The 24,794-nt window shown below is 44.1% G+C and overlaps 1 protein-coding gene across 1 annotated transcript; it reads right to left on the bottom strand.

The window, feature by feature from the left end:
* Window positions 1-2,247: 2,247 nt before the first annotated feature.
* Window positions 2,248-24,794, bottom strand: SLC30A8 (solute carrier family 30 member 8). Its single transcript, XM_066578881.1, has 8 exons — window positions 24,775-24,794; window positions 24,539-24,720; window positions 20,502-20,648; window positions 12,390-12,543; window positions 10,488-10,671; window positions 8,232-8,337; window positions 5,063-5,197; window positions 2,248-2,393 (listed from the first exon to the last, which is right to left on the bottom strand). Exons 1-8 carry the CDS (start codon window positions 24,792-24,794, stop codon window positions 2,248-2,250), a joined length of 1,074 nt encoding a protein of 357 aa, XP_066434978.1.

Below are 24,794 nucleotides of genomic sequence, written 5' to 3' on the forward strand. Positions count from 1 at the left end.
TACTGAATTTATTTAACCCCTGTAAAAGCCTTAAAGGGAATGTTTAATCAAAAAATGACCTATTGCATAAATCAAGTTTTTCTGCTTAACACATATTCAGGTTTTAAGAATGCTTGATGATTTTTTTAAATGTGCGATGTCACAATCTAAATTTTTTTCATTCCAATGTCCTGCAGTTCACACAATAACCACTGAGTCTAAAACTTCCTGTTCTGTAGAGAAAACTTCTCCACTGTAAGGCTAGTTTCACACGGGCGATTGCGATTTTGCCGTGAGAAAACCGCGACAAGATCGCTTCTTTGTAATCCCACCTTACAGTTCTCCCTGCTGTTAATAATAAACGAATACAGCTTTATATCATACACCAAGCATATCTCACTCCTAGTCGTCTATTTAAGATGGGAAACACTCCTTCGACTCCCTGTCATAGATGTCGCCAACCAGCATAAGTTGTTTATGTTATAAGAAGTTCATTACAGTTACAACTTCGAAACAATGCAGTAAGAAGAAAATAGAAATTTATAGCAATACCAAATTATTGTATAGGATAATACTGCTTAATCAATATGCTATGTACCTTAATGAATCCTTTTTACCTTGTACTGTACATGATTTATGATAAATACAGTGAAGTTAAAAAATTGCTCCTTTGTACTCGCGAATTTTGGGCGTCAGCAATGCTTTTTTTTAATACTCTCGCATCGCATTGCTGCTGCTCATGATAAAAGCGCGTGATAAGGGCTCGGTCTGACGAGCGTGGTTTACACGCTGCTAAGCAACGCGTAAACCATGCTGCTGACATGCAGGAATTATAGCTGAAGCAGCCCGTTCACAGATCCATAGTGCAGGCAACCTGCTTCCATGGCTCCCATAGGAGCCTATGGTAAGCACCCTGGACAGTGCGCACCACAGAGCTGACAGGTGAGTCAGCACTCACTGTCCATTCTTTTTTAGAAGCACAGATTCTGCACTTGTAAAAACGGTCCGCATAAGTCCTTCCATAGCAACGTATTGGTTGCTATGAAAGCATGGTTTACACGCTGCTGTAGCAGCGTGTAAACCACGCTCATCTGACTGAGCCCTAAAAACGTGCTTTTTTATCGCAAAAGTCAATAGGACTTTCTAATGTTCAAATCGCATCGCAATGCAAGTTTGTTGCGATGCAATAAAAAAACAGCCTTTTGTGTTATAACCGCAAGATTGGCATTTGTCTATCAGGCCTTTAGGCCCAGTGTCCACGGGACATCCGCAGCTCTAGCTGCCCATAGAGAAACATTGTGAGCAATTTTTTGATCGCATAAGCAAGCCTATCAGTTGAAAAATGAACCGTTGCACGTTCAATGGCTAGTTGTTTGCACTTTTACACATTTGGGTGAACATTCTTGCCTGACTATCATTGGGCTGTGAAAAGGGCACTTAGAACTATGTTGACATGTAAATCACAGACATGGGCTATATGAGTCTTGAAGAATACATTTGTTGAATAAAATCTGAAGTCCTATTATGGTATTCTTTGTAGCAGTGACCGGAATGTATATTAGTTCCTCATTGGGTGGTTTGATTTGCGAACCTTTCCAGACCATCAAATCCCGATTGTGGCTTCGATGTCCAAGCTCAGTCGTGACAGGTTTTCAAGGATCATCTCCTGTCATGAGATACTTTCTGGATCATCTCCCATCATGGATTATTTGTAAAGGATCATATCTGATTATTGATTATTTATTATAACAGATCATACCTGATCATGGGTTATTTGTTATGGGTCATATCAAGTCATCATGAGTAATGTACGGGATCTTCTCCAGTCGCGAATTATTTGATGGATCTTAATTCTTAACTGAAAATCATATTAAAAAGAAGAAGACTAGCAACTAATAGTTCCAATAGGTAATGTTAACAGACTGCCACCTTCATCAGGAGTCCATGTTAATTGTCTGATATTACATATGGTTAGGTGTTTCTGGTGGTAGAAGGTAACTGCATGAATTTCAGGAATCTCCTAAATCCAAGTAGGAGACATGAAGTTCCTTTTTTTCTTCAGTATATTAGCATTCAGTTCATGGTTACTGGTACATTTCAAAACGTCTGACCATTTATATATGGTGCGAGACACAAGAGGAAAATTGGTTGTAATGTGGACAGCCGCCAATTTCCATTTCCTGTGTATTATTTATTGTAAGATCACTTGGCAAAATCCTGATCTTCTAGCATTAGGGTCATAGCGGCTGAGGCTACAGAGGACACCACTTATTCATCTGGCTCATAGCAAAACATGCACTCCGGATTCTGTTCTTCGAATGGTTCAACTTGAATGGTGACTGAATGGAAAGGGAAGTTGTCAAACATGTTCCTGGTAACATCCTTTAAAATTCTCATAGACTCTTCCGAGACATCTTAAAAAGTGATAAATAGTAAAGATTAACAAAAGATAGGGTAAATAGAGCTTAAGAGGGGAAATCTGTCACTATGAGGGACCTATTAAGTTAACGATATGCTAAAACCCTAAAGGCCCATTTAGACACAATGATTATCGCTCAAAAGCTATCTTTTGAGCAATAATCGTTGCGTGTAAATGTGCCCATTTTTCAGTTTTCTGCCGAACGATGGATTTCAGTTCGGCTTGAAATACTTTGTGCAGCAGAACAGCTGATAAGACGGACTGCACGCTGTGTTCTGCCCAGGTAGAGCTGATAACAGCTGATTACATTGTTTCAGCTGTAATCAGCGTGGCGGAACAAAGGGGATGTATTGAGCGAACAGCCTGTGGTCTGTTCCCATAATACAGCTCCCGGTGGCTCACACACTATTAATTGGTACTAATAGGCATTAGTACTAAGTAGCAGTTTTATGCAAAATGATCGTTCAAAAGCCATCTTTTGAGCAATCAGGCGACCATCTTTGTGTCTAAATGGACCTTAATGGAGGTATGTTAGTGGGCACAATAACAAGTTTTTTTTAGCTTGTTGGGGTTATAGTCGATATCATATGATCTTTGTCAGTGCTAATGATTGACTGAGAAGAATCATGGAGTCATATGATCCTTCTCAGCCAATCAACACCACTGGTAGGCATCATGTGCATTTTGGTGGCTGCTTAGTGGGTAGAATTGCACCCACTTTATAGTATTTTGATTAGCGCATTAAACTTTTGTCTTTATTAATATAATAATTAATATAGACAATGTATCTTCACAACAGGTTCTCTTTAAAGCGCATCTGTCTTTTTTTAGCAATTCTGTAGTATGATTTTTTGTAATTTTCACTGTGCTGTTTCTGTATTTTTCTTCCTAGAAATGTATGAAAAAACTGACAAATGTATGTTTTTCCTTCACAATAGGATGCGTCCCTTAACACTCTGATGCTCTCAGCACTAATTTGGCAGTATCAGAGTGTGGAGAGACACATCCCATTGAGAAGGGGAATGATAAAGCCCAGTTGTAAATTTATTCTTACATTACCAAGAATACAAATAGAGGAACTGCACAACGTAGAGTTCTAAGTAAAGGTTAAAGAAGTTATCCAAGTTAAGGGAAAACCCATCATATAATATAACAAATGAGCAGTTACTCTTCTCTCCCCCCTCCCCTGTTTGTCCTTCATCGCCAGCTCCAGTCTCCCTGTGACGTCACTCTGCAGGCTGAACCCAACAAGCTACAGCAGCCAATGACAGTGCTCAGTGATCATGGCTGAGTGCTGTCATTGGCTGCTACAGTAGGTTTACAGGATGTCACAGCTGTCTGTAAACAGACAACATAGACTGGAGACGGCGGTGGAGGATGAACGGGAAGTGTGGCGGGGTGATTAACTGCCCATTTAATATTTTATACCATGGGGGACTGGGTGACAGGGGTTTACCTTACTCTGACAACTCCTTTAATAGAGAGAACTCTTAGGCCTCATGTCCACGGGGAAAATCAGGCCCGCTACGGATTCTCCATGGAGAATCCGTAGCGGGTCCCTCCTGCCCCACGGACATGAGGGCTGAAAATAAGAATTACTCACCTCTCCGCATGCTCCAGAACTTCCCTTCTTCGCGGCCTGGTCTTCTCTCCGTCGCGGCCAGATCTTTTTTCTTCGGCCCGGCGGATGTGCTTGGCACGCCGGCTGCGTGCCGCGCGCATGCGCCGGGCACATCCACTGGGCCGAAAAAAGAAGATCCGTCCGCGAAGAAGGGAAGACCCGTACTGTCCGGAGCAGGTGAGCTATATTCTGGTGCGGGTCTCCCGCGGATCCGGACGGCTTCCTTAGGCTTCAATAGAAGCCTGCGGGAGCGGTCCCCGCGGGAAACCCGCACCTAAATCGAACATGTCCAGATTTTTTCCTGCACGCGGGACCTGCACCTGCAGGGAAAAATGACATCAGCAGGTATTTAACTACCTGCGGGTGTCTAATGCATCCCTATGGGGCGCGGATCTGCGTGCAGGAAAAACGCTCCAGAATTTAATTCATAATTTGCCCGTGGACATGAGGCCTTAGATGATTGATGACAGCAACGGAGGTCAATGGATGAAAAATGTGGTACTAGAACTACTGTAATATTAATAATCCTGGATTTTAAGAAAGAAACTGGGAAAAACTGCAATACCAGGCCTAGCCTATAAACAAGAATAGCGCAGTTTCTGGTAAAAAAAAAACAAAAAAAACCCACACACCTTTTTTTCTAATCCCAGACAACCCCTCTATATAAATATTGGATATAACAGTGAACTCCGGTGCTATTCCTTGAACACTCTTGTAGAGTATACTTTCCAGTTGCATTGCAGGATACTGCTGTAGAAGTTGGCTTTTCAGACTCCATAAAGCCTCTTATGTACAGTCTATATGAGCGATGACTTGCCAGCTACAGACATTTTGCAGTGGCAGACAGGTCACTCAGAACCTAAGCCATTGTATAGTGAAAAGAAAAATCCCATAGCGGAGCAGCCAGCCTCAGCAGTAAAGCACATTGTGATGAAAACTGTTGTAGGCTTGAATGACAGGTAAAGCATCGTAATAAAAGCACAAAAATGGCTTTATTGCCCAACAATTGAACTTTTGTTCCAGACACACATACATTTACTGACCTGTGGCAACATGAACTGAAAGGATGACTTGGTTCATTGTTAACGCCAAGAGATGTAGGCTGTGTACTGATTTAACCCCATTCACTGCAAGAATACTCTGCTTTACAACACTGTAATTAATCCCTCGTGGGACTCCTGTAGGGCAAAATGATGTCCTGTAAGATACTTAGTGATAATAACATGTTTAATGGGTCGGTCATGGAGCTTAATATCAGCTACCTGTTCATAAAAGGTTCTACCAGGTAAATGTAGCAAACAGCATGCAAGTCACAGGGTCAAATAGCACATTTACCTGATCTACCCTTTATGTTACTTCTTATACACTGATCGATCACTACACTAGGAAAACCTACTCAATAACAGGTAGGCAACCTTTTTGAGGGATCACGGGTTTCAGACATTGGGGAATAGATTCCACATAGTCCACCCGTGCCCACTGCAGAAGCTATCAGTTGGCACATATTTTGTGGATAAGAGGGAGCAGATGTCACAGCACTTTTGAGCATATCACAAAGATGTTCAATGGGGTTACAGTGTAGTGAGTTTGGGGGCCAAGGCAGTGTGGAGAATTCATTGTTGTGTTCCTCCAACTACTTTCTAGTGATCCAAGCCCAAAGACATGGATCATTGTCTGCCGAAATATGGCACTATGGTTGGGAAAGATTTCCGGAAGATATGAGTAGAGATGGTTGGCTAACAGGTCCATATAGTGTTCACTATTCAAGGATTGTGGCTGGATGACCAACTATTCTAGATCATGCCAGGAAACTGCACTTCAGACCATGACACTGCCAGCACCACCTGGTACCCCCCAATGGTGCACCCAGGGGAACTGGCTTCATGTTGCTTACGCCAAATGCAGACCTGGAAATCCATATGGTTCAACAAGAAATGGGACCTGTCTTTCTTGACCACCTTCTGCCATTTGTCCAAAGTCTATTCATATGTTTCCTGGACCCATGCGAGGTATTGTTGTTGATGACATTTGGTCATCAGGGGCATCCTTGTCAGACTTTAGTAATTAAGCCCCAGTTAATACAAAGTATGACACAAGGCCATTGTGAAAATTTGTCTAACTTTCACAATTCTACTGCTGCATCAGTTGGTCCACTATGGCACGTCATTGCTGAGATACTAGGCATACCATCTGACGCTTGCCTGTAGGATCAACCACACATGCTGTGTGGGGTCTTCTGTTCATGGTTCATCCAGTCTTGGCACAGTTTTGATACTGTGGTTCAAGAAAAGCCAACAAGTGTGACTGTCTCAGAAAAAATGGTATAACACTTCCAGGCAGCACTCAAGTCCTTATGTTTACCCAGGACTGGTAAATGTTGCCTTCTGCTGCAAAGAGGAGAGGTTAGCATACTATCTGAGAGCAGATCGTGATGTGGCCAGTACATAGTACTGAATCACAATGCCTGCTGTTACTAATGCAGTGATCGTTTAGTGTGCATGTAGTTTAAAGGAGTATTCCGATCTTAAAACGTGATAGCCATCACTTTATGATTGATGGGGGGTTCGATCTCACCAATTCTGTGAGTGAATGTAGTGCTGCGTCCCCTCCTAACTTCTCCTTAGAAGGGGACACAGAGCTACATGCAGTGGTGCCTCTGCCACCTGCTGTGCACACAACTGGTGTGGCTCCATTCTAGTGGATGGGTCCAGCTGGGGTTTCCTGTACAGCCAGGAACCTGAAACACCACTGTGTAGAGTAAATTTAGTAGTGGACACAGCAATACACCAGTACTGCATCACCTTAATTCTTACTGTTGGTGGTGGTCCCAAAGATTTGATTCCCATCTATCATAAAGTGTTGGAAAATCCTAGTGATATGCCTTCAGATTATAAGAAGGGAATAACAACTAACTTTGAAAACATCACTAAGATACAGAGGGGACCCCATAGCAAAGATCAAAACCTTCCCCCATTACAGTGTTGGATTTTGCAACCCAGGATGGAAGGGTATTTGTTTCCCCCTCTATGACTCTTCGACCACTTCTTTTGAAGAAGGGCTTGGGTTCTCAATCAACAGAGTTCAGCCCTTTCTTTCCAAAGGCCCCATGGCAACTACATAATCTGCTAGAATGATTAAAGAAGTTGTCCAGGGAGGGGAAATATTTACCCACTCCACCATTGTCGGCACCTCGACACTGCTTACAACACTGAATCATGTGGTATGGACTTTCTGTTGCCTGTGATGTCATCATAGGGGGCTGATTGTTCAGCTTATTTCAATATGAAATCCAGACTTCTTCTTTGTCTCTGCATCATACCTGCAACTTAGCATTATGGTAGCTTAAAGGGATTGTCCAGGGAGGGGAATTCTTTCAGTCCTTTGGCCTGTTCTGACATCATTGGCCATGACAGAGAAAGGGGCTATAGAAATGAGTCGAATAGCCAACCTTCTGCAATAACATTATGAGCAATGGAAAGACCATACCATATGACCTGGGGTCAGAACAAGGCTGGTAGTGAAAGTTACAACACCACTGGAGCAGATATTTCCCCTGCTTGCATAACCCCTTTAAGCTATCATCATGTGAACTTGTATGTGCAGCCATATTCTTGGCTAAGTCAATGGTCTGACTATTAAAGGAGATGTCTACTATAGACAATCTACTATTAGGTAAATGTTGGCCAACGCTAACAATTTATGCTGGATCTATATGGAGGTCACTGGACTGTGTCCAAGGGCAAATGTCTGGTAAAGGGCAGAGATGTCTGGCAGTGACTTGTCTCCCTCTCCCTGTGATATCCATTATTTAAGGGGGCCCCAGCTGCCCGCTGTCCAGCAAGCTGAGAGAGGTCCCCCCCCCCCCCCCAACACCGATTCTCACCACTTCAGCAGAATCAGTAAGAAGCAGTCATGCCCTCTTTTCTGTTGGTAACAAATATATCTACATTCATCTGTTAAACTCTCAAAGTTGCTCTAGACTGCTCCTCCTTACTTCCAGGTTATCGCTGGTACGTGTATGTGCCATGCCATGGCATGTGACCAGCTCTGACCAAGCCCTGGCCTCAGAGAAGCAAACCTCAGAAAATTGCAGCCTTGGTGATATTTTCATACATAAGGGACAATGTAGGTAGTTAAATCTTTATGCCTCAAGTTTGGTTTATAGTTTCCTAAATATAGAAAGCACATTAAGATAAAAACACTATCACTTACCTTCCATTAACACAAGTAGAACGTCTCGTAGAATGGCAATGGTGGTGGCCAGCACAAAAATGGAGAAGATAAATGTGCAAATTGGATCGGCTATCTTATACTGTGGCTGGAATATTAAATTTATTAACAATATTGTTATAATCATTATTATCATCATCTTACAGTTATTTAAAACTTTATTCACACACATCATTCTGATGAGATCACTGCTCCATTCACACAGGGAAATCGGACCCCCCGTTCTCATGATCCGTGGGGGTTGCAGCATTTGGACTTTCAGCAATAATAAATTTATCACCTATCGTGTGGAAATGTAAACGGTGATAATTATTATTTATTGGTCAGCCCCTGAAGGACACAGATATTTTTGTTTTTTCCTACCTAATTCAAAAAGTCATAACTTTTCATTTTTTTGTAGAGATAGTTACAATATTACATGTTAGAGTCACTAATTACTTCAGAAGAGTTGTTGATCCAGGGATTTATTCTGTTCCCCAGATTTGGAATCAGGTAAGAATTTTTTCCTTGGATGTGAAACCCCTGGATGCTGTCACATCCAGGGCTTTCACCTTGTTGTCAATGGGGACGTCGGCAGCAGCAATGGCCCCATTGACAACATACAGAGAAGATCATGCTCCTGTGCCACAGCTGTTGCAGAGGATTTCTTTATCGCTGCGTGGAGTCCCCTTATCACTGAACACTGTGTCAGCACTGTGAATTCAATGAATGGCTGAGCGCTGCCTCTGACTGGCTGAGCACAGGGACCAATCACAGGCAGTGCTCAGCTGTTATTTAATGGCTCAGCTGTCATTTAATGGCTGAGCGCTGCCTCTGATTGGTCACAGCTCTCAGCACGAAGTTTATGCAATGCGATTCACACAAAACTTGTGCATATTTTTTTGAATGGACTTATTCACACACACGGAACGCCACATCCAATGTTTTCAATGGGACCTTAAAAAATGTTGCATGGCAATCACATGCCATGTAACGTGCATGCGAGTGTGATGTGATGTTTCCCATTGAAATCAATGGGAAATGCTTGCAAATTTTTTCAACACAAGTGAAACATGCACCTGATGATCGCAATTTCAAAGAAGTGATGTGAGCCATTTTTGAATAAAAGATGCCTCGCATTGGCATGAACAACGCACGTTGGCAAGACCAATATCGGCCAGCATTTCTTGGCCTGATATCGCAGTCACCGATATGAATGTAGCGTTACTCTCTAGCGTTCTCCACCTCCATTCACTGAGCGATTATCACTCCTGTGAGTAAGCACTGGGCTAATACCTATTGAGATGACTGTCATCCCATGTAAAAGGACTCTAAGGCTAACTTCACATGGGGCGAGTGCGATATTAGGCCGTGAATCACGGTCCGATATTGTGCTTCTCAACATGCGGTTTCCCCATGGATGTGACGCATTTTTATATTAAAACTGCCTCGAATCATTTTTGGGAAGTAGCAATCCTCCGCTGCAATGTGGAGACCTCGTATCCTACTTGCGTGCACCTAGCACACGTTGCGTTGCTGCCGCCATCCCCATTGAAGTCAATGGGCGAAGCGATGTGAGGGCACGCCCAAAGATAGGGAAAAAAATCCTCATGTGTATGACCCCATTCAAAAGAATTGGGTTCATAGTTGTGCGAGATTTGTGCGTCTCACAATGCAGAAATCCGTCCTAAGGCCCAGAAGAGACTGCTGACTGCATACTGCATGTCACAGGTAATAGGCAAACTCCAGCCCCCTGAAGGAAGGAGCAGAGATGATGGATTGACAGTAGCCTTACATCATCAACAGGAAGGATCCAGGGGGAATTACTATACAACAGAAGAATTTACAGGGCTAGGATGATTTGGGGCCGTCACCCTCTGCATTCCTAGATTATTACTATACAATGGCCTTAGATTAGACACATTCAGGAATCTGCAAGAGTTTGCAGTGACATGAGATAACATGTCTACAGGTGCAAATTCAGCAGAGCCACCCTTTAACAAAAAGGCAAGGATATTTAACCCGCCACTTCCATTGAGCTCCAATGTAGACAGTTGTATGTCATTTTGGGATGATGTAACGCATATGTATATTTACTCAAATAGTCAACTCTCAATGCAAAATGATATTACAAGAAGAATAAGTGCATAGAAATATGTAGGTATATGGATGACCGCTGGTTACAGAGAGTAGGCATACTACTGAAGCATAGAGGATGTTGAAGTCATTTCTGTTAATCATGAGCTATTATACACTGACCTTGAAGTATATGATGAGTGCGCTAATGAGCACACTGATGCTCTGAAACAGGTCTCCTATGACATGGATGAAGGCGGCACGTATACTGGCATTAGTCTGTGGCTTGTAATCAGGTGCCATATGTTGGTGTTGACCTCCTGAGTGACTGTGACCATGTCCTGTATTATGCAGGACCAAAGCCAAGCTGTCAAGGCATAACAAGGAGAAGCAGAAATAAGCAAAAAACTTGGAGCCGCATGTCAAGATTAGAAGAAAAAGTTTTCTAGACAATTTGGAAAATTGATCTGAACATGTGACTGCAAGTCAGAAGATTTCATTTCTACAGTATTTTTTTAATCATCGGTACTATATATTTCCCTATTGTCTGTACATTGATAAAGATTTATAAGACTGTGTTCAGAGTGCATGTCGAGCCACGCTCGGTCTGTCCATCCTGTAGTCCCATGTGAAGAGCCAAAAATGGAATGCAAATTGGGACCAATGACTATAGTGAGTCAAACAGAGACCAAAGGTACAAACTTTTGTCTCCATTAGACATGGTTACCATAACATAGTATGTTAGGCTGAAAAAAGCCATTTGTCAAAAGCCAATTTTCCCCATTGATGGGAACAACAAGTTAGAGGGACTATTTTTACTAATAGAGGGCTACAAGGAGCAGCATTATTACTGATAGGGCAACAAGGGGGAGCATTACTAATGACGGGGCAAAGAGGGGGGGATTATTACTACTGACAGGGGGAACAAAGGGTAGCATTGTTAATGATTGGACAATAAGGGAGAGCATTATTCCTGATGAGGGCATACTACTAGAGCCACTGAGAGGGGGCGCTATTACTATAGGGGCTACTAAAATACTGGAGGAAAAATCATACGTCATGATAAGCTACATGCCTAGCCATGCCTCTAATCACACCCCCTTTTAGTAAGGCGCCCTGCGATGACATTTTTTTTCCCAGGGGTGCTCCAAGGTTAAAAAAGGTTGGGAATAGAGATGAGCGAACCTACTCGGTTCGGGTGTTTTTGAACTCGAGCACCGCTTTTTCCGAGTAACTCACTGCTCGGACGAAAAGATTTGGGGGGCGGCGGGGGTGAGCAGGGGGTTTCAGAGGGGAGTGGGGGAGGGGAGAGAGAGAGCTCCCCCCTGTTCCCCACTCCTACCCGGCGCCCCCCGAATCTTTTCGTCCGAGTAGTGAGTTACTCGGAAAAAGCGGTGCTCGAGTTCAAAAACACCCGAACAGAGTACGTTAGCTCATCTCTAGTTGGGAATCTACTGAATCCTGCACTGAGCAGGGGGTTGGACCAGATGACTCTGGAGGTCCCTTCCAACACTACCATTCTATGAGTCTACTGTTGCAGTCTCAAGGAAATACAAATATCAGAGCACACTAGCCATTTTCCCCTAAGGGGTTACACTCTTTCTCTTCCAAGAGTGTTTTCTATTTGCCCTTGTGAAATATTCGAGTCTCGGCACTATTAGTTGTCCCACTGTTGTGAATGGCTCTCGGGGGTTTGTGCCATGTTCCTTACAGTACAGTCTCTCTGTTCAAATGTCCTTAGGTGCAGCTGCAGCAGAACTGCAGAATAGTTCATATCTGCCCCTACTCTGAGCTGGGGCCGGCCCCACTTAACAAGAATATGTGCGGTGGTTGCAGCTTCCATAGACCCCAGCAAAGCCACAGCATGGACTCAAAGCAAAGCCCATAGTGAAAAATCTCAATATGTGAACATACCCTTAAGGACTGGGGGGAGATAGAATTTGGTTATCTCTGGGCTTTGGTTTTGGTGCTGCAAAGTGATGTAGGTAAAAATCTCACTTTTGTGACATTTGTTTTTGATGATTATTTTTGCATACACAGCGGTAAAAAGAACCAACCGATCTGTAACATAATAACAGAACTCACACTATATTGGCACCCAATGCACAGGCAGATGTCATGAGCATAACAGCACCATCAATGGTGTAATCAGGATGGAGGATCCGCTCACATGCCAGATAGACCAGCACTCCCGTCACCACCCATATGGTGATCATGGATAACAAGGCACCAACAATTTCTAAAGAGATAGAAAAACAAAATGCTTTCTGGGTAAACAGCTCCAATAAACGTGCATGTTATGTAGGCTGGAAAACAACTTTTTACACTGTCCAACAGAGAAAACCTGCTCGCTTGGCTTCGGACATCCACATATTCCTAAAAGCTAAGGTCCAATTGGGAATTTACTAACATTTCTAGAGATATATATTATTTACATGTAACACTAGAAGGTAAGTTAGAATGTTAACCCCTTAGGGATGCGCCCCCTTTTTTATTCAATTTTTGGTTGAACTTTTTTATTTTTCTGTACTTTTTTTTTGCTGTACTACTTTAAAAAAAAAATTTTTTTTTAAATATATTTTTTTGTCGCTATCTTCTGACTTCCATGAATTTTCGTCCATGGGATTGTGTGATGACTAGAGATGAGCGAGCATACTCGTCCGAGCTTGATGCTTGTTCGAGTATTAGGGTGCTCGAGATGCTTGTTACTCGAGACGAGCACCACGCGGTACTCGTCTCGATTAAACGAGCACTGACCATTGAATTCAATGGAGCCGGCAATACAGCCGGCTCCATTGAAAGCAATGGGCTGCCGGCGATCGCGGGATGAATTGTCGGGAAGGGCTTCAATATATAAGCCCTTCCCTGCAATTCATCCAGAAATGTGTAAAAATAAAAAAAATATACTCACCTTGTCCCGGCAAAACGATGTTAGCCCATTGAATTCAATGGAGCCGGCAATACAGCCGGCTCCATTAAAAGCAATGGGCTGCCGGCGATCGCGGGATGAATTGTCGGGAAGGGCTTAAATATATAAGCCCTTCCCTGCAATTCATCCAGAAATGTGTAAAAATAAAAATAAAAATACATACTCACCTGGTCCCGACAGACGGAGTTCAGCGCGGCCGGCGGCAGTCCTCCTGAACTGCTCTGAACAGCTGTGAGTAGTATTCAGCAGCCAGGGATTTAAAATCCTCGCCTGCTGAATGAGCTGCCTCTAATTGGTCACAGCCTGACCAATCAGAGGCAGATCTCACTCACACACCCATTCATGAATTCATGAATGGGTGAGTGACTGCTGCCTCTCATTGGCTCAGCGCAGGGACCCATCTGTTCAGAGCAGTTCAGGAGGACTGCCGCCAGCCGCGCTGAACTCCGTCTGCCGGGACCAGGTGAGTATATATATATATTTTTTTATTTTTACACATTTCTGGATGAATTGCAGGGAAGGGCTTATATATTTAAGCCCTTCCCGACAATTCATCCCGTGATCGCCGGCAGCCCATTGCTTTCAATGGAGCCGGCTGTATTGCCGACTCCATTAAATTCAATGGGCTAACATCGTTCTGCCGGGACAAGGTGAGTATATATATATTATTTTTTTTACACATTTCTGGATGAATTGCAGGGAAGGGCTTATATATTTAACCCCTTAACGACCAGCCCATAGTGTTTTTACGTCCTCCCGAAGTGGGCTCTATTCTCTGAGGACGTAAAAACATGCTTCCTGCAGAGAATAGTGCCCCTCGGGCTGTGGACGTGACAGCTCCATGCTGTCGGTGTCCGCAGGTAGCTGACAGCATGGAGCTGTCATCCCGGGCTGTTCGGAGCCCCCCCCGGCATTGCGATCGGCGCTATGCAATGGATAGCGCCGATCGCAAAAAAAGTAAATAAAAGTACATAAAAGTTAAAGATTCAGCTGCTCTGATGGATCGGATCCATCGGAGCAGCTGAAATTACTCACCGAGGTCTGGCACGCTGCTCCCCGCTCTCCTGCCGCTCCGGGGCCCGAAGCCGGTCTTCTGCGCATGCGCGCCAGGCGGCATTACGTCAGCCGCATGCGCAGAAGGCCCGGCGGCGCGGGAGATTTAAAATCTCCTGGCTCCCGGCTCCTGTAGGTAGCCGGGAGGCAGGAGATGTCAGCGGGGACTGCGGTGAGCGGTCCCCGGTACCGCGATCGCCGTTATCCAATGGTTAGCGGCGATCGCGAAAAAGTTAAAAAAAAGTTTTAAAAAAGTCAGTTTCACCTCCCCTCATGGATCGGATCCATGAGGGGAGGTGAAAATACTCACCCCCAGTCCTCAGCGGTGTCCCGATGTCCCGGGACCCGAATCCCCGTCTGCGCATGCGCGCCCGATGATTGACATCGGGCGCGTGCACAGACGGGCTCGAGCCCCGGGGAATTTAAAATCCCTCTGCTTCTGGCTGCCATGTGTAGCTAGGAGCAGAGAGATTATACCGGGGACATGATCACTGTCATCCAATGGATGACAGTGATCATGTAAAGTGAAAAAAAAGTGTAAAAAAGTTAAAAAAAAAAAAAGTAAAAAAAAGTTTTTAAAAGTTTAAAAAGCGTACGTTTCATCTCCCCTCATGGATCATATCCGTGAGGGAGGATGAAAGTACGTACCTAAGGCCCCCAGATTTATCCGCGGACCTTACCACAGCTTCTGCACATGCGCCCGTCGCCAAAATGGCGGGCGCATGCGCAAAAGCTGTGGATTGCCAGGATAATTTAAATTCTCCCTGCTCCTGGCTACAAAACGTAGCCAAGAGCATGGAGATTTAATGGGGGTCCGCGGTGAGCGGTTCCTGGTCACGTGTTCGCCATTATCCAATAATGGCGATCACGTAAAAGTAAAAAAAAAAATTTGAAGTTTCATCTCCCCTCACTGATGCGATCGGTGAGAGGAGATGAATCTTTTTACCGGAGGCCTGCGTATTTGAATCCCGACGCGATCTTCCTCCGTGGACCTTCCAGGATTCTGCACATGCGATTGCCGGCAAAAAGCCGGACACATGCGCAGGAGTCAGGGAGCCCAGGAAACTTAAAATCTCCTTGCTCCCAGCGACCAACGGTCACAGAGAGCCTGGAGCAGTGACCAGGGGCCTCGTTGAGCGGTCCCCGGTCACGTGATAAAAAGGTAGCGATCTACCTTAGGCCGGTCTCACATGACCGGATAGGAATGACGGATTCCGCATGCGTCTGATCCGTGGTAATACGCAGATCATTGGATTACACAATTCCGCTCACATTAGCGGGTCAGAATTGCGTAATCCACTCGCAGAAAAGAGAACGCAGCAGGTTCTATTTTACTGCGGATATCGGCAACATAGAGCCCATTGTGCTCCATGGTCGCGGATATACCCGCTGCCCATACGCAACTACATTGTATACGGGCTGCGGGTACCCGCGTCATCGCTAAGCGATGGTGCGGGAAATACAAACAAAGGTGTACTGTGCATGACCGCCTGTGTGAGTAGGCAGTTATGCGCAGTACATTACGCAGCCGTACGCAGGGTCACAGCCGGGCTCACAGATGGGATCCGCTGTGGGCCTCCGCAAGCGGATTCCGCCTGCACCCGCGTGAGCCCGGCGTTATTCAGACCGCTACCTGTGATACGTATTTTACAAGAAGCCCCGGGAACGCTCGCTTTCCTGCAGTTCCAGGAGCACCTTGTTGAGCGCCTTCTGTGTGAGACCGCCGCACCTCATCAAGCTTACGGAGACTCACGGAACGCCACTTTTTACACCCCATACCCGCCACTGAGGTCATGAAATACCCCCAAAAAGCATGAGAGGAGGGGGGGGGGGATACCCGGTTTTATTGCCCCATGGGCCCATTCCAACCAGCCTCCGTAATTACCCTTGTCTTCGGAAATACTACACAGTTCACATTTTAACTTTTATCTAAGATTTGCGAACGCCAAAAAGGGCGTGGAGGGGGAGGGGGGGAATTTTTAGGGAGTCAATCTTTATTCTGTACAAATAAGCAATGGGGCCTGGAATTTATTCAGTTGTGCCCTAAAATCCAACAGGTGTTCCGTCCTTTATAGGCCTTGCCATGCGTCCTGTAAGTAGATTAGGGCCACAATGGGTATGTTTCTGAACTCGGGACAAACGGGGGTATCCATTTTGGGGTGAACGTCTTCATTCCTATGTGCACTGTACAAAAAAACTGTTTTTAAATTGAAAAAATTGCCAAAAAAATTGAAAATCGTAACTTTTTCCTTCTGCTTTGCTTAGATTCATTCAAATACTGTGGGGTCAAAATACGCAGTACACCCCTAGATGAATTCGTTAAGGGGTCTAGTTTTCAAAATGGGGTCATTTGAGGGGGTTCTTTATAGTTTTGGCCGCTCAATGGCTCTATAAGTGGGCAATGGGGCCTGAAATTTATTCAGTGGTACCCTGAAATCCAACGGGTATTCCTTTCATTGTAGGCCTAGCCATGGGTCCTGTAAGTCTATTAGGGCCACAATGGGTATGTTTCTGAACACGGGACAAACAGGGGTATCCATTTTGGGGTGAAAGCCTTCATTTATATGTGTGCTGTACAAAAAAAACTGTTTTTAAATTGACACAATAGCCCAAAAAATGAAAATCCAATTTTTTTCCTTTTGCTTTGTTTGAATTTATTCAAAAACTGTGGGGTCAAAATATGCAGTACATCCCTAGATAAATTCGTTAAGGGGTCTAGTTTTCAAAATGGGGTCATTTGTGGGGGTTCTATATGGTTTTGGGCGCTCAAGAACTCTACAAGTGGGCAATGGGGCCTAAAAGGACTTCAAGCAAAATCTATGTTCTGAAAGCCACCGATTACTCCTTTTATTTTGGGCCCCGTTGTGCATGCGGACATAAGATTAGGGCCACAATGGGTATATTTCTGAAAACAGCACAAACAGGGGTATCCATTTTGGGGTGTAAGTCTTCCTTCATATGTGTGCTGTACAAAAAAAGCTGTTTTTAAAATGACAGAATTGCCAAAAAAACAAAAATCCAAATTTTTTCCTTTTGCTTTGTTTGAATTTATTCAAAAACTGTGGGGTCAAAATGCGCAGTACACCCCTAGATAAATTCGTTAAGGAGTCTAGTTTTCAAAATGGGGTCATTTGTGGGGGTTCTCTATGGTTTTGGGCGCTCAAGAACTCTACAAGTGGGCAATGGGGCCTAAAAGGACTTCAAGCAAAATTTGTGTTCCGAAAGCCACCGGTCGCTCCTTTCATTTTGGGCTCCGTTGTGTATCCAGACATAAGATTAGGGCCACAATGGGTATGTCTCTGAACACGGGACAAACAGGGGTATCCATTTTTGGGTGCAAGTCTTCCTTCATATGTGTGCTGTACAAAAAAAGCTGTTTTTAAAATGACAGAATTGCCAAAAAAACGAAAATCACAATTTTTTCCTTTTGCTTGGTTTGAATTCATTCAAAAACTGTGGGGTCAAAATATGCAGTACACCCCTAGATAAATTCCTTAAGGGGTCTAGTTTTCAAAATGGGGTCATTTGTGGGGGTTTTCTATGGTTTTGGGCGCTCAAGAACTCTACATGTGTGCTATGGGGCCTAAAAGGACTTCAAGCAAAATTTCTGTTTTGAAAGACACTGACTACTCCTTTCATTTTGGGCCCCGTTGTGGACTCAGATATAACAATAGGGCCACAATGGGTATATTTCTGAACACGGGAGAAATAGGGGTATCCATTTTGGGGTGTAAATCCTGATTTTCATGTAAACTATAGGAAAAAAATATGTCTTTAAAATGACAGATTTGCAAAAATATGAAATTTTACTTTTTCTCCTCTAAATTGAATTAATTCCTGAAAAAAAACTGTGGGGTCAAAATACTCATGACACCCCTCAGTGAATACATTAAGGGGTGTAGTTTTTAAAATGAGGTCATTTGGGGGGGTATCTATTATTCTGACACTCATGAGCCTTTCCAATCTCGGCTTGGTATAGGAAAACAAAGTGTTCCTCAAAATGCTAAAAAGTAATGTTAAATTTGTACGTCTCCTAAATAGTTAAAAAAAAAACGAAAGTTTTTCCAATGTGCGCCCAAAATAAAGTAAACGGGTGGAAATATAAATCTTAGCAAAAATTTCTATATTATGTTTGCACATATTTAAGATATTGCAGTTGGAAATGTGAAAAAATGACGATTTTTTCAAAATTTTCCCAATTTTGGCGCTTTTAATAAATAAACACAATTTCTATCGGTCTATTTTTTCCGCCTAAATGAAGCACAACATGTGGCGAAAAAACAATGTCAGAATCGCTTGGATATGCAAAACCTTTCTGGTGTTTTTCCATGTTAAAGTGACACATGTCAGATTTGCAAAATTTGGCCTGGTCATTAAGGCGCAAACAGGCTTGGTCACTAAGGGGTTAAGCCCTTCCCGACAATTTATCCCGTGATCGCGGGCAGCCCATTGCTTTCAATGGAGCCAGCTGTATTGCCGGCTCCATTGAATTCAATGGGCTAACATCGTTCTGTTAACTCTGTAACAGAGTTAACAGAACGACGTTCTGTAACTCTGTTACAGCTGTGGCAGAGGAGAACGATCTTTATGCTGACAGTGCGGGGGGGGGTCTCACTCTTGCCACTATTGTGGCTTAATAGTGGGACCTGGGAACTTGAGATGCAGCCCAACATGTAGCCCCTCGCCTGCCCTATCCGTTTCTGTGTCGTTCCCATCACTTCGAGTTGCCCATTGACTTCAATGGGGTTCGTTACTCAAAACGAACTCTCAAGCATCACTGAAAGTTCGACTCGAGTAACGAGCACCCGAGCATTTTGGTGCTCGCTCATCTCTAGTGATGACTCGTTTATTGCAGGAAAATCTCTCGTTACTCTTGGTACCACTTTGGAGTTCATGTTTTCTTGAAGACAGTGAGAAAAAAAAATATGATTCTGGCGTTGAGTATTTTTTCTGATACCGTTCTCCGAGTGGCATAAATTAATGTATTATTCTAATAAATCAGATTTTTATGGAGTATCACATTTTTTTCTTCCATAATAATAATAATAATCTTTATTTGTATAGCGCCAAGTTATTCAGCATTAATTAGAAATACAGGAAAAGGGTTTTTTAACTTTTAGAATCCTTTATTTTTACAATAATACACTTTTTCTTTATTTCTTTTTATTTATTTATTTATTTTTTATTATCTCCATGGGGCTTGAATTTGTGATTGTCTGATTGCGTATAAAATATATTGCAATACTTCAGTACTGAAGTATATGGTATTTCTGAAGGCATTGTATTAAAGAAAGGGTACAGTCCTGTGTAAATAGACAGACATATATGGTAGTACTGGGGGTTTTGAGAAGGTCCTGACAAGCTGGTGATGTCATTACAGGGAGGTCCATTTGGGCATTTAAAGGGTTAACAGCCTCCGGATCCTGCATACCCTGCACACCCAGGATATAACTATACTATAAATATACCTCCTGCGTCAGAGATGACGCATTTAAAAATGTGACCAATGTAGTACTCACTTGATGGCCCAGCTCTCAACGCGCCTGACAAACCTGATTTTGCTAGGAGAAGCCAGGCATTTCTCTTACAGTGGCCATCCATGTGAAACAGGCATAGCACGAGACAAACTGTCTCAAAGGTTAGAGTTCTAAGCAGATGACTCTCCTTCGTGTCCATATCACTATTTTCATGATCACGAGACATCCCCTTTAAGACATTTGTTTAAAGGGTTTTTCAGATTAGAAAAACATGGCTGCTTTCTTACAAAAGCAGAGTCTATCCTGGTACTGCATGCAGCATAGCCCCATTCAAACAAATGAGCATCAGCTGCAGTAGCGCACACAACCCATGGACAAGAGTGGGGCTGTTTCTGGAAGAGAGTAACTATGTTTTTCTAATCTGACTAGAGATGAGCGAGCATACTCGCTAAGGACAAATACTTGAGTGAGTATTGTCCTTTTCTAATACCTACCGGCTCGTGAGAAAAGATTTGGGTGCCAGCGGGGATCTCTCTCTCTCCCCCCCGCTGCCTTCTCCTCACTCCCGCAACGCAGCGCTCACCCCCGCCGTCACCCGAATCATTTCTCACGAGCGGGCAGGTACTCGAAAAGCACAATACTCACTCGAGTATTTGTCCTTAGCGAGTATGCTCGCTCATCTCTAAATCTGACATAACCCCTTTAATGTTCACCTGGAAACTGAGTACAATCTGTTACCTGCTCTGTACCAGCCATAGGTAAGTCTTCTTGTTGCTGGCTTTGATGACAACCACAGGGAGCAGAGACTTATTAGGAAACTAGAAAGATCCACAAAAAGGTGCGCGGCATCGGCTACAACAGCCAGACTTCCTGCAATGTAACCCCCTGAAACAGAGGCAAGCAAACAAAACTTTGTGATTAAGCAAGAAGAATGTGATTCATACTCAGGGACAGAGTGAGAGTGGCCCCAGGATAATAATGGCCATGGACCCCTTATCAACTATATTCGTTATATTACGTCTCAGAGAGGTTAACAGCATTTATTTAATGTCTATTTTATTCACACTGAACTATAATACATATGACTAAGGCACTATGGGCCTGTTCTGGCCATGGGACCTCAAGCACTGCCCTAAAGTCAGTGCCAGAACAAGCCCATAGGCCCATAAGAGCCAACCATTATCTTTATAAAAGGTGTTGCGTCAAGAAGAGAACCCCTGTTTATATGTCCCATTAGTGCATATGTATGCTATAGAGCAGAGTCCTCTACTTGGGACCCCCTTCATGACCAAAACTAATAGCTGCTCTGCAAGAGAAACTCTGGTTATGGCGAATCGTGTCCATGTCATGTCAAAACAGACGGTTTCTGGGAACTATTGATGATCTACTCCCGGCTTACTCGCTTTCTCTCTGACAACTCACTCCTCGACCCCCTCCAGTCTGGTTTCCGCTCTCTACACTCGACCGAAACTGCCCTTACAAAAGTAACAAATGACCTGATGACTGCAAAGTCGAGAGGTGATTACTCTCTACTAATCCTCCTTGGCCTGTCTGCTGCATTTGACACTGTCGACCATAATCTCCTTCTCACTATGCTCCACTCTATTGGTCTAAAGGATACTGCTCTCTCCTGGTTCTCCTCCTACCTCTCTGACCACTCTTTCAGTGTTTCCTTTGCTGGTTCTATCTCTGCTCCACTTCCTCTCGCTGTCGGGGTACCCCAGGGCTCGGTCCTTGGTCCCCTTCTTTTCTCTATCTATACTGCCCCAATTGGACAAACAATCCACAGATTCGGCCTCCAATACCATCTCTATGCTGACGACACCCAACTATACACCTCCTCTCGTGAGATCTCTGGACCATTCCTCCAAAATATCACCGACTGTCTGTCCGCTGTCTCTAACACTATGTCCTCCCTTTTTCTCAAACTAAACCTCTCTAAAACTGACCTCCTTGTCTTTCCACCTTCTAACCGACCTCCCCTCAACATCTCCATTCCAGTGTCTGGCACCATCATAACCCCCCGACGGCATGCCCGATGCCTTGGGGTCACACTGGACTCTGACCTCTCCTTTGCCCCCCATATCCAATCTCTGGCCCAAACATGCCACATGCACCTCAGAAATATTGCTAAAATACGTCCGTTCCTAACCACGGACACGCTAAAGACGCTCGTGGTGGCGCTCATCCACTCCCGGCTTGACTACTGCAACTCGCTACTCATTGGCCTCCCCCGCACTAGACTCGCTCCACTCCAATCCATACTAAATGCAGCAGCTAGGCTCATTTTTCTATCCAGTCGTTACTCAGACGCCTCTGTATTATGCCAGTCGCTGCATTGGCTGCCCATCCACTGCAGAACTAAATTTAAACTCCTCTACCTCACTCACAAAGCTCTGCATGGCGCTGCGCCACCATACATCGCCTCCCTACTGTCAGTACACCACCCAGCCCGCTCACTCCGATCGGCTAACACACTCAGACTAAACACCCCTGTAATACGAACCTCTCATGCTCGCCTACAAGACTTCACCAGAGCAGCACCCATCCTCTGGAATGCTCTACCCCAAGGCATCCGGACAATTCCCGATGCACGAAATTTCAGACGTGCCTTAAAAACACACCTCTTCAGGGAAGCATACCAAATCTCCTGACCTAGTCCCCCGCCCCTCCCTATGGTGCTCCACCCTGTTTGCCTTCTGATAAATGATCTGTACATAAAATTTCCTATTGCCTGTGTTCCCCACCCCCTGCACCTCCTGTACCACCCTCAACCCATTTGTGTCTAACCCAATGTACCTTATATTGTAATTGTTGTATTGTTTTGCATTTATCCATGCCTGAAAGCGCTGTGGAATAAGTTGGCGCTATACAAATAAAGATTATTATTATTATTATTATGATCTATCCTTGTTTGGAGCACCATGCTGAAATTTGCTTGACTGTGCAGCACCTGTTCATCAGAATGATTCTTGATTCCTCCTCTGACTCCTATCAACAAGTTGCTTATGTCCACAGGATGCCCTTCTGCTGGATGCTTTCTCCCCATCACACCATGCTCGGTATGCTCTCCACCTGGCTGCACAAGAAAACCCCACAAGGTTGACAGTGAAATCTTGGCCCTGGCTGTGGACAAAGTGGTTCTACCTCCCGGTAATGTCAGCGCTGATGCGACTAGCGTGTCAGCGCTGTGAAGATGCGGCCGCAGTAGGGAATAGTGTGAGGGCTATGTATGGCCTCTAATGTTACTACCGATGGCCATATTGGTTTGTGTAGCTGCGTCACAGTGGCAGCATCCAGCAAGAGAGAGTGAGGATGGGCCAGAGAGGGGTGCTAAGAACATGATAGCAGACATTGAGAACTGTGACTAGAGCGCTGTCTCCATGCCGGGGGAGTAGCGCCAAAGACAAGAAGGCTATCACAAGGGCCCTGATGATTGAGGGCCGAAGAGGCACTGCCAGATGTGGATTGGAACAAGAGGTTGCTAGGGCGAAGGACCTTACAGCGCATTGATGAAGTGGTAATCTCCCTACCCACATGGGACTCTATCCTAGACGATGCTAACGGCATCATGGACCCGAGCCAGGGTATAGCCAAAGCTGCTAGACATGTGAGGCTAGCCTCCGACAACTCAGTGTGTGCGCACTTGATGAACAATGACTGTGTGAATAACATGGACTAGGGAGTACCTCCCCATAAGGGACCGTGTTATACGGGGATGGTGACATATGGTTATAGTAGTATGATTGGTAATTACAGTATGTTAAATAGAGTCAATAAGCTGGTTAACAGAGTTTGTAAGTGAAATGATGTTACATGTAATATATTTGTACCGGGGTGGCAAGGCACCGTACAGAGACACTACGCACCAAAGAGAAGTTATGGTTGACAAAAGTCACTTACTGCATTCATTGTTCACTGTTTTGATGTATTTTGGAACATGAAGCCGCGATGATAGTGTAATGCCACTGACCTCCGGTAATGAAGTATGGAGTACTATGATGTCAGACTCTTATGAGAGAGATTCAAGTGCCTAGCCATTCCGAAACAGCTATAAATTGTAAATGTGACTTCTGGTTAAAGTTAACTTGCAACGTTTAAAGTACCAGTACCCTCCAATGGAGCGAAAACATTGCTTACAGTTCAGTAAAGTTATATTATTATTTTTTTTTAATCTGGTCTCCGTCTCCATCTGCGCCATCCCGAACCAGTGTCGCACCACCACCCACAACGCAAGCACCGATGACCAGGCTTCGTTGGATGTTGCTTAGATTGCTGAATTTTCCAATTCTAATGTGGATTCACACTGAAACTGATCCACGGAAAACTTGTCACTTGGCTTTATGCTCTGGGGTCACGGGAATAATTTTCATACAGGGAAGCTCCAATCGTGAGAGGTCCAGGGGTTATAAAAAAGTTGGCCATTCGGTGTATTATTGTACTTGGCTCACCGGAGGAGATAATTCAGAGATTCCCCTTCCACCTACACAACATGTGTGTGGTCATTTTTAATTGCATCATAATCTTCATTGTTTATATTCTACACAGGAGACGATCAATAAGATCTAATGCATTATTTGTGAATTAAAGATAAGGAATAGACCCTTATGGCAAATGACTGCTACAAAGTCCATCCCAAGCGTGGTGTCTTCTTCTGGACACATTCTTGTATTCTAGTGATCCGGTCTGCTTAGAAATTAGGTAACCAGATCAAACCCATCTTAGTATTAGAAAGTATAACCCAATTAACACAATTTAAAGTGCCTTAAAGTTACCTGCAATTTCCGCCACGATAAACGCCAGGCAAATGGCGGCTGCGACATAAAGTTTCTTTTTGGCCATGTTTTGTTCTTTCTGCCTGGCATCATAAGCCTTTGTGTTATCGCTGTGACAGTGGTACGGGATGATTGATTCTTCATCTTGATGTTTTTCCTTAATGTTGTTTCTTTGTTCTCCACTGGTTGAAAAATAAAAGTATAAACTGTAAAAGACTTCAGAAAGTAGACGATACCTTAATAGCATGATGTTCAT

Source organism: Eleutherodactylus coqui, chromosome 9 (assembly GCF_035609145.1).
Source record: "Eleutherodactylus coqui strain aEleCoq1 chromosome 9, aEleCoq1.hap1, whole genome shotgun sequence".
In the NCBI taxonomy this organism is placed as follows: Eukaryota; Metazoa; Chordata; class Amphibia; order Anura; family Eleutherodactylidae; genus Eleutherodactylus; species Eleutherodactylus coqui.